The sequence below is a fragment of the Ursus americanus genome, chromosome 1 (assembly GCF_024610735.1).
Source record: "Ursus americanus isolate L20-20 chromosome 1, mUrsAme1.1.p, whole genome shotgun sequence".
Lineage (NCBI taxonomy): Eukaryota > Metazoa > Chordata > Mammalia > Carnivora > Ursidae > Ursus > Ursus americanus.
Window position 1 is genome coordinate 64,778,739 of NC_142127.1, and position 12,988 is coordinate 64,791,726.

The window sequence follows — 12,988 nt, forward strand, 5'->3', positions numbered from 1 at the left end:
TGTTCAGAAGCCTCCTGTTCTTTCTGGGAAAGAATGCATGATCTATAGATATACAAAGAAAGGTTAATCGATGACATATGGGCTAAGGGTGATTGCTAAAACTTAGGACTGTTAGGTCGGCTGCAGGGACCGAGGCAGCTCTACCACTCTAGCACTGGTTCCCGTGGAGGTTTGTTTTCAGTCACGCATGCTTCTCTGCATCAGCCTGTCTGTATCTCCAACTTTGGGGGGCAGCATTTTTGCTGAGACCTCACTTCTCAATCATATACAAGGAGAGTTGTTGAGTTCTCAGTTTGTTTAGTTTTCTACTTGCTGTTAGGACAGAGTGGTGACTTCCATGCCTGACCAGTAGCTGGAAGACTAAGCAGTGATTTTAGATAGATAAATCAGGTCAGCTATCACAGATGATCAAAGGCTATGATATAAAGCTTAGATGTGTAACTCAGGCCAGAGGCCATTGGAAGTATCTGAGTTGGGAGAAAACCAGTGCTTCACTGAGGAATTGCCATTTAGACTGAGAAGTAGGAGTTAACTGGACGCTGGTCAGAAAAGCATTGTTTGGGAAAAGGAAGCTTTCAGACAGCAGGAATAGCCCAAGGTGACCGGATAATTCATCATCCAAAACAGGGATACTTGAAAATGGAAGAGGCTCTATTAATCATCATGCTGGGGCAACAGGCACAGATGGGTGCTTTCCTGGGGAGGCTGGGTGTGGCTGGTTACCCTGCATTTGAGGAGCTGCAAGAAGGCCCAAATGAAGGGAACAAGTTGTGTATGTCATAGGTTTTTTGGTGGGAGGGGGAGAGCTCGTGGTTTGGGTTAAATTGGAGCCAGTGGATCCTTTTCCTATATTCATAATCAGATGGCCTTGAGAAGCCACTGAGAAGTTTTAGGCCAGTAGGTAAGAAGATCAGGTTTACATTTTGAAATAATGGACTGGTGAAGGGCAAGAACGGAGTGGGAGGCTTAGAGTGGGGAGGTTGTGGCAGTAAAGATAGGTTGTAAAGATACTTAAACTTGGTGACGGACTGGTTATGGAGACTGAGATGAGAAGGAGATACTAAGGAGTCTTTCAGGTTACTGGTTTGTAGAGCCGGCTAGATGGTGATATCCTTCACTGATTTAGGCAGCAGAGAAAGAGGACTAAGTTTGGAGGGAAAGGTAATTCAATTTGGAACATGTTAAGTTTGAGGTGGTGTGTGGAGACACCTAGTGAGATGTTGGAGATAAAGATGTGGAGCTTGGAGGGAAAAAAAGAGATCTAGAGACATAATTCTGGGAGTCATCAACTTTTAGGTGGTAAATGAAGTCACTGCAAAGATAAAAAGGCCCAAGACAGAGCCTTAAGGCTCACGTAGACCTCAAGACGATGAGAACATCCCAAAGGAGACTATGAAGGAGTAGCCAGAGGGGTAGGAGAGAAACAGGAGGTTATGATATCACAGAAGCCAAGGGGAAAAAAAAACAAAAAACTATTTTAAAGAGGAAAAACCTTACTGTTGAGAGGTATAATAAGAATTGAAAAACACCCACTGGATTTCGTGACATATAGGGCTTTTGTGAGCATACTTTTCCTTCAATTTCAGAGGATCTTACTTCCTACTACAAAACATTTAAATAAAATGGAAAATAAACAAGAAGCAGCTTATTTGATCATAAGACTTTTTTATACATTTACTTAATTTTTCAAGTATTTAATATTTTCAATGTTATTTATTATTAGTTCATAAAGAAGGATTGATTTTTAATGGTCAGACATCCTGAGTTAAAGAAATAGAGAATTGCCTAAATTAGTACTTTTAGTGCTTATCTTGGAGCTTTTATGTCACAGTACTAAGCTCTGTGGATGTATATCAAAAAGACATATATTTTATTTATTTATTTATTTTTAAAAGATTTTATTTATTTGAGAGGGAGAGAGAAAGAGGGAACAAGAGCAGGGAGAGGGAGAAGCAGACTTCGATCCCAGGACACTGGGATCATGACCTGAGCCAAAGGCAGATGCCTCAGAAGGCAGTGGCCACTGAGCCACCCAGGCGCCCAAAAAAGACATATTTTTTAGACTGTTCGATATTGATCACTTAAGTAATTGTCCATCCATTTTAGGTCCAACACCTCTACACCTGGCTGCGCAGGCGTGCTCATTGGAGACAACCATCTGTCTGCTCTGTTTCAAAGCTGATTACACGCTTTCTGAAAAAAGAGGCTGGATGCCAATTCACTTTGCAGCTTTCTATGACAATATTGGCATCATCATTGCTCTCTACAGGAAGGATCCTAGTTTGCTGGAAGCAGAGGCAACAGCTGAGTAAGTTATTAAGCATTTGTAAAAATATAAATTTCTGCTTTCATGGCTTGCGCCAAACACTGACACTAAAAGGAATGGTTGGTATCATTGAAGTAAAAGTCTGTAGTAAGGCTTACTCTGTTGTCCTTTCTGGTCACACTACCTTCTTCGTCTATGACTTACCTTTAGAGTGTATAAAGACAGAACTTCTACTAGCCTATCCATGCTTCTCAATGGTGTGGCCCTACAGACTAGTTTATCAAGTTAACTACTTAGTGCTCTGGAAGAAACCTGAGACTAGGGAGGAGAAATGTGCTCGAAATTGGAACCTAACCAGCCAGGAGACAGCTCAAGTGCTCCAGACTAATGTGGATAGGCCTCAGATAACAAGAGAAACATCTAATGGTATCCAGAAAAGAAACACATTAAAAAGAAGGAAATAACTTTGGGGACACCTGGCTGGCTCAGTTGGTAGAGCATGTGACTCTTGAGCTCAGGATTGTAAGTTCAAGCCCCAGGTTAGGTGTGAAGCTTACACAAAAATAAAATCAAGTTTTTAAAAAAAGAAGAAGAAAGTAACTTTGAAATAGTGAAACATCCCAAACACAATTTCACAATTTAACTTCTATTTCGCAATTTCTGTTTCACAATTCTGTTTCATAATTTAGCGGAGGACCAATCTTTAGGATGGAGGTATAACTTCTGCTGAACATACATTCTTGATTGTAATTGAAAGATAGGTTATCATTTTGAATCTGAACACAATTTAGGTATAGTTTCATTCAGATATTTCTGGGTCTTCAAATCACCTGGCCATTATTATTCAGTGAAGAAATTAATCCTCCCTCTAGGTTGGGGCAGAGATGTATGTAGAGAAAGCTTTCAGGACACCAAGGTCTCTTGCTAATAGATTCTCTAACTAATAGATTCTGGAAAGAGCCATGGCATGTGGAGACCCGAGTCAGCTCTGGCTCTGTCATATTGTGACGATGTGTCTTTGAGAGGAAGGGAGGGGTGGGGATAAAGACTTAATGGATTGCGAAAGGTGAAACAGTTGAATATCAGAGGTAGAAGTAAGAAGCTATCTATGAATGTGAGGAAAAAGACAAGGATTCATAGAGAGGACAGTTACTGAGGTTGGGAGCTGCATGGAACTAATGAAGAGTGTAACAGTGCAGGTGTGTGTGACGGTGGAGCCCAAATGAAGGTAGGACAAAGAACCGAGAGATTAGCACACAGATGGTCATTAGCATGGACGTTGAAGCGTGTTGGTGAGGCAATTCATGAGCTAAGATGCTGGAAGAGGACTCCGCAGGGTAGGGGGAACGGCAGTATGGAATTGAAAAGAGAAATATAGTTTATGTGATAGTATATTTTTCGTATGAGGAAAATCAGAGTGATGGCGTTAAAGTAGAAGTAATCTTTATTCCTACCATTGAGTAGGATAAAGAAAGCAAGAGAACAGTCTTGTTGAAGTACAAAAGGGAGAAAGTGAAGAGGTGTTTACTCATAAAAGACAAGAGTTTCCCCAAGGCCCAGGAAAAAGGGAATAGAAGAGAGAGAGAAAGATCTGGGGCTAGCTGGACAGAGGTGAAAGTTCAAGGACAGGCATCAAGAGAAGGAGGGTTTCATGAAGAGAGGAAAGCACGGGTATAAGGATAAAAAAGTAACATTTGAGGCATGTGACATGGTGAGAAGAGAGTGAGGGGAATGTGTATCAAGACTGTGCTAAGCACTGTACTCATCCCTGACACTAACTCTGTGAGCTGAGTGTCATCACCCTCATTCTTTGACAGATGAAAAAAGTAACCCAGTTTGCTTCAGGCCACATTGCTAGTCACTAGATCTGTTACTTAAGATACAGTTGAAGCTGTGGTGACAGACATGCCAGAATACTGTAGTTCAGACAAGGTGAACATGTGAGTCTTCTCATTGCTTGTTCACATGTGGTTTCCATATCCTGGTACAAAACGGCAACTCCTGCTTTCATTGTTAGGCCTGTATGTTAGCCATGAAGAGAAAAAGAAATGAAAGGTAGTGGCACATTCCTTTTCTCTTTAAGAGGGTTGCCCGCATAACTTCTAACATCACATTGGCTAAACTTAGGCATATGGCCATAGCTATCCATAAAGGAATCTGGGAAATGCAGTATTTGGCTGGACAGCCATGTGCCTAACCAAAAGATCTTCACTATCTAAAAAGCAGATAGTGGGATTTTGAGAAACTCTCTTAGTTTCTGCCATGATAAGGAAGCTGAGATTTGAGAACTGGACACAAAGAATAAAGAAATGGGTTGGAACGCTACCTGAGCCTCAGTTTCCTCCTTTGTAAAATGTGCTGATAATGCTTGTGCCTTGCTGTTCCTTCACTCAGAGTTGTTGCAGGGATGACAGTAGGTGGTACATTCTAAGAACTTTGTGCATTATCAACTTCTGAACAAATTACAGGGCGTGACAATTAAGTTGGGAGAGAGAGTAGGCGCAAATACTAAGGACCACCGAGGCAAGGGAGGCAAATCGATTCACATGTGGCATATATAGAACAGTGACACGTGATGAAGACAAGGTGATGGTGTGAGTCCGACTTCCTCCAACAGCAGTTTGTGTAGCTTCACAAAAAGTGACCTCGACACCGTGCTTGTGCTCCGTTACTGTGGTACGTCCTTGATTTTTAGGAATCAGTGCACGCCTCTGCTGCTTGCCGCCACCTCGGGAGCACTGGACACGATTCAGTACCTATTTTCTCTTGGTGCTAACTGGAGGAAAACAGATATTAAAGGAAATAATATAATTCACTTATCAGTGCTAACCTTTCACACAGAGGTTCTCAAGCATATCATAGAGTTAAATATTCCTGAACTCCCAGTTTGGAGAACTTTGGTAGGTGAGTATGCAACATGTAATCTTTGTATAAATAAATGTTCTGATTATTATTTAGCTTAATCATTGATGCTAACTCTGAAATAGAGCAAACAAAATAATACATGCATATTTTAAACAGTTAAAAATCATAAATGTTTTTTACTTAAAACCAGAAATACAAATAATACTGAACTATATTTTGTGTGTACAAAGTAGTTTTATTTCTTTTTTTTTTTTAAAGATTTTATTTATTTATTTGACAGAGACAGCCAGCGAGAGAGGGAACACAAGCAGGGGGAGTGGGAGAGGAAGAAGCAGGCTCATAGCGGAGGAGCCTGACCTATGGTATTCTTTTTAACATAGAAAAGCTGCAAAAACAATAGACTTCCGTAGATCTTTCACCAGCTTCCCCTAATGTTAATTTATTTATTTGACAGAGAGACAGCCAGCGAGAGAGGGAACACAAGCAGGGGGAGTGGGAGAGGAAGAAGCAGGCTTCCAGAGGAGGAGCCTGATGTGGAGCTCGATCCCATAACTCCAGGATCACGCCCTGAGCCGAAGGCAGACGCTTAACGACTGCGCTACCCAGGCGCCCCAAAAGTAGTTTTATTTCTAAATTAAAAATCAAACAATAGTAACCTAGACTTTATTTTATACAGTTATATTTATTTTTGTTTTCCAACTTTCTCCAAAAGTCCATCTATCCCTTCTCCATCGGAAAAGCAAATTAAAAAAAAAAAAAAACAAGGAAAGAGGAAGGAAATTAAAGTTCAAGTGAAAAAGATACCCTCCAATTTATTCTTTCCTAATTTAAAAGACAGATTCAGCAACATTTTCTCTCATATATTGATAAATGTTTTGTGAAAAATTTTGCTGGAGATTTTTTTCCAAATCTGGATTCAGTCTAGCCAGAAATGTTATAAAGGTAAGGGCTACTAGGGCAATTGAATACACACATCTAATTTTACTCTCTCCCAAGACCCCGCTAAAATTACATGGAGCTTAAAGAATAACATCAGCAACAGCAGGAAACAAACATTCCAGAGAAAACAGGAAAGGATACCATAGCAACAAAATATTGGAAGCAGGCAAGTCTTAGGACTTAGCAGGCTGGAGAAGTCATTCCAAGCCAACAGTGGGGAAGCTGAGGACCCCTCAGACTTCCACCCTGAATCCTCAGGAGGCTCTAGGAGCCACAGTGCCAATCAGGATGCTGTCTGTTGAGGCTCGCCAAAAAAGACCTAGAGATACTAAGGTGGGAATTCTCCTTGAGAAAGAGGAAATTGGGAGTCTGACCCAAGAGAAAAGCAAAGGGGATTTCAAAGACGACAGCAAAGGGAAGTCCCAGAATGGAAACTGTGTACCTCGGCCAAAGAGAAAATGTGGGAGACATTCCCAGTAGGTACAAAGAACACTGAGCAGATGAAATAAAATAAGGAAATTATTACCTCGAGGAAAAACAAAAGTAAGAAAGGAGACAAAACTGTAGTACACTACAATGCTTACCGGTGAATAGTATCTGTAAAGGCATTATAATGTAAGTATGGAATATTAATTTAACTGAATACTATAAACATGGGGAAGGGGAGAGAGGAAATGGCAGCGCAGTGTTGAAAGAGCTAGCTTTTCCTTTACCATAACATGAAGTCAATCTATGATTTCTCAAATTGATAGAGTGCTGGGACGCCTGGGTGGCTCAGAGGTTAAGCGTCTGCCTATGGCTCGGGTCATGATCCCAAGGTCCTGGAATGGAGACCCATGTCAGGCTCCTTGCTAAGTGGGGAGCCTGCTTCTCCCTCTTCCTGCTGCTCCCCCTGCTTGTGCTCTCTCTATCTGACAAATAAATAAATAAAATCTTTTAAAAAATAAAATAAAATTGATACAGGAAAGTGGATGGTAAGTATTTAGAAATATGGAGATATGTAAATCACAAAAGGTATAGGGGAAAGAGTCCAAAGTGGTTATATCTGGAGAGATGAACCCAGAAAAGTGGAGAGGGTGAGGCAAGGAACCACTATATTTTGTTATAGGCCTTTTAGTAACATTTAACTCTGAATCAAGAGCATGTATTACTTTACTGAAATAAAACTAAAGTAAAAATGAAACCGATTGGGGAACGAAAACTGATGGCTTTCCCAACAACACATGGGATGGGATAAGATAGATTTAAGATTTTCAACTCCATTCTACTGATTCAAGAAGTATGAATGATTAGGTTCAAAAGTGGCTCAATGCCTGATTTTGGAATTTACTGGATACTGGGAACACGTTCCAATCATATCAGCCCCAAGAGATATGGAGAGTGTTTCCAGTGTTTATTTGCATGCATATATATATCATTATATCCTAGTCTTTTTAGGAGGAACTCAGACCATCCTGTACTTTTGTGAGAATAACGCATTTGAAATACCTCAATAGTTGGAAGAACTAGTCCCTAACAGGAATAGCCTAATGGCACAAAAAATTGGTGACAGCCTCTCCTTCCTGCAGCCATTGTTGGGAAGTGCTGATAATGACTTGAACACAACAATAACCAGTGAGCATCTGACCGCTGCTTCTTTAAGCCCTGGAATAGCTCTCCTTCTTCACACTGCCCAATTCCACCATGAGGAAAGGAAGCATTAGTCAAAATTTATTATAAGTCTCCAGGTTTAGCTCTTGGAGTAGCAGCTGAATTTTAAAAGAGAGCTCCAGAGAGTGATCTGGCCAAGGTAGGATTAGGACCAGATTTGCTATTACAAGGGGTTGGGTAAAGAGAGACCAGGAAAGGATACGTCTATGTGGCTTTTTTCTTGTCCATAGACATTGTTTAGAAGCATATATATTTATTTGCATTATCTCCTGTCTGGAGATTTAAGATTTTTTGAAGTGTCTTCTTCATCCTTAGGAAACATATAAAGCTTCATATATGATTTAATGGATATTAAATTTTTATTGACAATAATGGAGTTTACTTTGCCATCTTTGAAACTCACACTCAAATTTTTTTCTAGAGATTTATTTATTTTAGAGTGAGAATACATGCAAGTGGGGGGAGAGGCAAAGGGAGAGAATCTGAAGCAGACCCCCCCCCAATGAACATGGAAAAACGCAGGGCTCAATCTTAACCACCCATGAGGTCATGACCTGAGCCAAAACCAAGAGTCAGACACTGAAGTGACTTAGCCACCCAGGTGCCCCCACACTCAAATTTTATTCAACAGCTGATTTCAGGCAAGAGAAGGTATATGTTTTCCCAGTGTATTTGAACCACATGACCAGTCAATCTAAGTCATTCAGACCAAAGATTAAAAATTTCAGAATTTTTTGTACTAACTATAGATTATAACCCTCAAAGATGATGGGCGTTTACAATCTGTTCAGCACCTCACAGAAGGCCATGCACAGAGGGAATTTAATGAATAGCATTTGGTGGTGATAGTGGTGATCTCAACTCACAGCTTCAGTTGGCCTGTACAGAAGCAGGTCAGTCATTCCTTTCCTACTTGTAAAATTATAACATGTTTTTCTGCTGAACACTTACCAGAAATGCTGCAATGTGAAAGCTATAAACGAAGGATGATGGCTGTGATGTCTTTGGAAGTAATTTGCTTAGCAAATGATGGATACTGGAAATATATTTTGGATGCAGGTGATGTAAAATCTATTAACTGTCTTTTGCTTACACTATTTTATGTAGGGCTGTAATTATGTTCAATCACTTTAAAATCTATTTAAGTATTTATTTATTTATTTATTTGAGAAGAGAAGGAGTGAGAGAGCAAGTGAGAGAGCACAAACGGGGAGTTGAAGAGGAAGAGGGAGAAGCAGGCTCCCTGCCGAGCAGGAAGCCCAATGCAACAGGGGTTGATCCAGGGCCCCGGGATCATGACCTGAGCTGAAGGCAGACGCTTAACCATCTGAGCCACCCAGGCACCCCTTAAAATCTCTTTTTAATTGTAGAGGAAACTTTTTAGTTCATTTTAAGTTTCTATTTTTCTTTTTTCTAAGATCACTTCCTTTACCTGATAAACACATAGATATAAATATTTATTAATTTGTAAATATTATGTATTTATATACATATTTTTTAATTTGAGTATAGTTGACACACAATGTTATATTAGTTTCAGGTGTACAACATGGTGATTCAACAACTCTATACATTATGCTGTGCTCACCTTAAGTGCAGCTACCATCTGTCATCATGCAATGCTATTTTTTTTTTCAAAATTTACGTTAATTCTAGTTAGTTAATGTACAGTGCAGTACTGGTTTCAGGAGTAGAATTCAGTGATTCATCACTTACATGTAACACCCAGTGCTCATCATAATAAGTGCCCTCCTTAATACCCATCACCCATCTAGCCCATCCCCCGCCCACCTCCCTCCATCAACCCTCAGTTTGTTCTTTATCATTAAGAGTCTCTTATAGCTTGTTTCCCTCTCTCCCATTTTTTCTTTTCCCCTTTTCATATGTTCATCTGTTTTCTTTTTTAAATTCCACATACAAGTGAAATCATATGCTATTTGTCTTTCTCGGACTTATTTCTCTGATTGACATAATATGCTACAGCTCCATCCATGTCATTGCAAATGGCATGATTTCATTCTTTTTGATGGCTGAATAATATTCCACTGTGTGTGTGTGTGTGTGTGTGTGTGTGTGTGTGTACACGTGTACCACATCTTCTTTATCCATCAGTCATCGGACATTTGGGTTCTTTCCATTATTTGGCTATTGTTGATAATGCTGCTATAAACATCTTCCTCTTTGTATATTTATTAATTGGTATTTAACCTGCATGTACCCCTTTGAATCTGTATTTTTGTATCCTTTGGATAACTACCTAGTAGTGCAATTGCTGAACAATAGGGTAATTCCATTTTTAACTTTTTTTTCAAAAGATTTTATTTATTTATTTATTAGAGATAGAGACAGCCAGCGAGAGAGGGAACACAAGCAGGGGGAGTGGGAGAGGAAGAAGCAGGCTCCCAGTGGAGGAGCCCGATGCGGGGCTTGACCCAATAGATGGGATCACGCCCTGAGCTGAAGGCAGACGCCCAACGACTGAGCCTCCCAGGCGCCCCCATTTTTAACTTTTTGAGGAATCTCCATACTGTTTTCCAGATTGGCTGCACCAGTTTGCATTCCCACCAACAGTGCAAGAGGGTTCCCCTTTCTCCACATCCTCGCCAACACCTGTTGTTTCTTGTGTTGTTAATTTTAGCCATTCTGACAGGTCTGAGGTGGTATCTCATTGTGATTTTGATTTGCATTTCCCTGATGATGAGTGATGTTGAGCATCTTTTCATATATGTCTGTTAGCCATCTGGATGTCTTCTTTGGGAAAATGTCTATTCATATCTTCTCCATGTGGTGCTATTACAATACCATTGACTATATTCCCTATGCTGTACCTTTTATTCCTATGATTTATTCATTCCATAACCAGAAGTCTGTATCTCCCACTCCCCTTCACCCATTTTTTTTTTACCCGTTCCCCCCACCTCCCTCCCCTCTGGCAACCATCAGTTTGTTCTTTGTATTTAGTGGTCTGATTCTATTTTTTCTTTGTTTATTCATTTATTTTGTTTTTTAGATTTCACAAATAAGTGAAATCATATAGTATTTGTCTTTCTCTGACAACTTTATATTTTATTTTTCACACAGAAACTGCACATGATCAAAAAACTTTATAAATTCCACTCTCTAAAAAATTGCAAACTCAAAAATGATATTAAATTACTTACTGTACTACCTTTTATATTTACTTTTGCTTAGAAATTATCCCTATTCTGTATTTACACAATTTATTTTTTAAATTAAAAATAGTTTTTTGGTAGTGAGCACTGCGTATTGTATGGAAATGTTGAATCACTCACTATATTGTATACCTGAAACTAATATTATACTGTAGTAAACTAACTGGAATTCAAATAAAAACTTTTAAAAATAGCTGTTTTTGTGTCAGCCCTGGGTTTATAACTAGCTCTGCTTTTAGAACTTAGGCTAATTGCTTGCCCTCTCTAACCCTAATTTCCTCGTTAATCAAATGATTCCTACTTCATTGAGTTGTTCTGAGAACACCATTATCTGATACAACTTTCTGAAATGATGGAAATGTCCTATCTGCACTGTCCAGTATGGTATCCACAGCTCTAATGTGGATATTGGGCACACATGAAATGCTCCATAAATATTTGTTGAATGAATAAATGAATAAAAAGTATAGGTGGTACCCTAAAACTAACCTTTAGTGTTCCTAAAAACGTGTACAAAATCTCGGTGTCCAAAAAGTGAACCATAGATAAGTTATGAAGGAGGTTTCATTTCAGGTGGATAAATAAAGCCCTAATTATACCCGTTATATTTTCCAGCATTTCTTGTGTGCTCTAGAGGGTGTACTTTTCTTTCTTCACATTGAACTGATATACAGGATGTAGCTGAAGCCAGATTTTCTATTTTTCACCATATCCAGTGATCTCTGACCTTGAACCTATTGTAACTAATGAAGCTAAAGTTGCTTTTTACTAGATTGAGCACTTTTTGTTTTCAGTTGCTTGCAAAAAAAAAAAAAAATATATATATATATATATTTACATACATATATATATGTAAAATATAATAAAATGCTCAAATAATTGCACAAATACCACCACAAAAATTGGATGAAATACCGAAATGGAACTCTGTCATATAGTAGCTGAAAGAATTTATTCATCCATCATCTTAAACCAAAAGACCATGGTTCCAAGGGGGCTGCGAGTTGCCAATATGGAATACAGATTTGTGTGCTGTGTGACTATCCAATGTGTGAATAATGAGAGCTGCCTGAATTATAGAGAAGACAAAAAAGTACATTCATATAGTTTCAAATAATTTTACAAATATTTTATAGAATTATTTGCTAATTGTGTATATGGCAGTGACCATAACCCTTATTTAAATCTTATCATAATAAGTTAATTATAAATGGTTACAAATAATTCATGGTTTTTTTTCTTGATTTCTTCATTGTAGGTACCATTCCTGCCTTAATCAATCTATTAAAAGGTTCCAAAATAAAATTACAGTGCAAAACAGTTGGGTTATTGAGTAATATCTCCACCCACGCAAGCATCGTGCACGCTGTAGTAGAGGCAGGAGGCATCCCAGCTCTGATCAACCTACTGGCTTCTGATGAGCCTGAACTACATTCTCGCTGTGCCGTCATTTTATATGACATTGCTCAACTTGAAAACAAGGACATTATTGCCAAATATGTAAGTTTTTTTCATTGAATATCATTTTGACTGACAATAATTCCATTATATAGAAGCTAGAAAGGTACACGCCCGTGTTATCATGCAGTGGCGAAACTCCCAGGGAAAAGCTCCAGTCTCAAGGAAGATGGCAAAGAACAAACCTGCCACAATCCCATGAGTGCCAAAAGTAAACAACAGCAAGACAGTGCCAGAGCAAGCACAGCAAAGGACATGAGCTCTGGCAGAGTTGTCTGGTTCCCCTGTGCCTTTCTCCCAAGGCAACACAGTGGACCCCGAGGGATGCTACCCATACATTGGGTTTGTGTTGCCCCAGAAGGACCTCGAGCTTAAGAAACCTGTCACTTTAGTAGCAGTCAGTAAGCCAGCCTGTTCTTTGAAGAGACGTTACCATGCCTTTCAAGATTACTAGCTGCATAAAAGTCCCAAGGAACAGCTCAGGTGAAAGAGCTGTCACAATCTTAATACACTCCAATACAGGGAGGAGTGCAAGAGGTCCAGGGAGGACTGTTTCTCAACAAAAATATCTAGTAAAACTATCACCTGGGATAACATGGATGGCAGGCCAAGTAACTACTTAGCTCTGCGGTGTGGT

At 39.3% G+C, this 12,988-nt stretch overlaps 1 protein-coding gene across 1 annotated transcript in view; it reads left to right on the plus strand.

Moving 5' to 3' along the window:
* Positions 1-12,988, plus strand: part of ANKAR (ankyrin and armadillo repeat containing) — a 70,509-nt gene that overhangs the window by 23,672 nt on the left and 33,849 nt on the right. The window contains exons 9-12 of the mRNA XM_087862074.1: positions 2,107-2,308; positions 4,962-5,170; positions 8,675-8,779; positions 12,152-12,393. Coding sequence (XP_087718200.1) covers positions 2,107-2,308; positions 4,962-5,170; positions 8,675-8,779; positions 12,152-12,393 — 758 coding nt within the window. The remainder of the gene's footprint in view (positions 1-2,106; positions 2,309-4,961; positions 5,171-8,674; positions 8,780-12,151; positions 12,394-12,988) is intronic.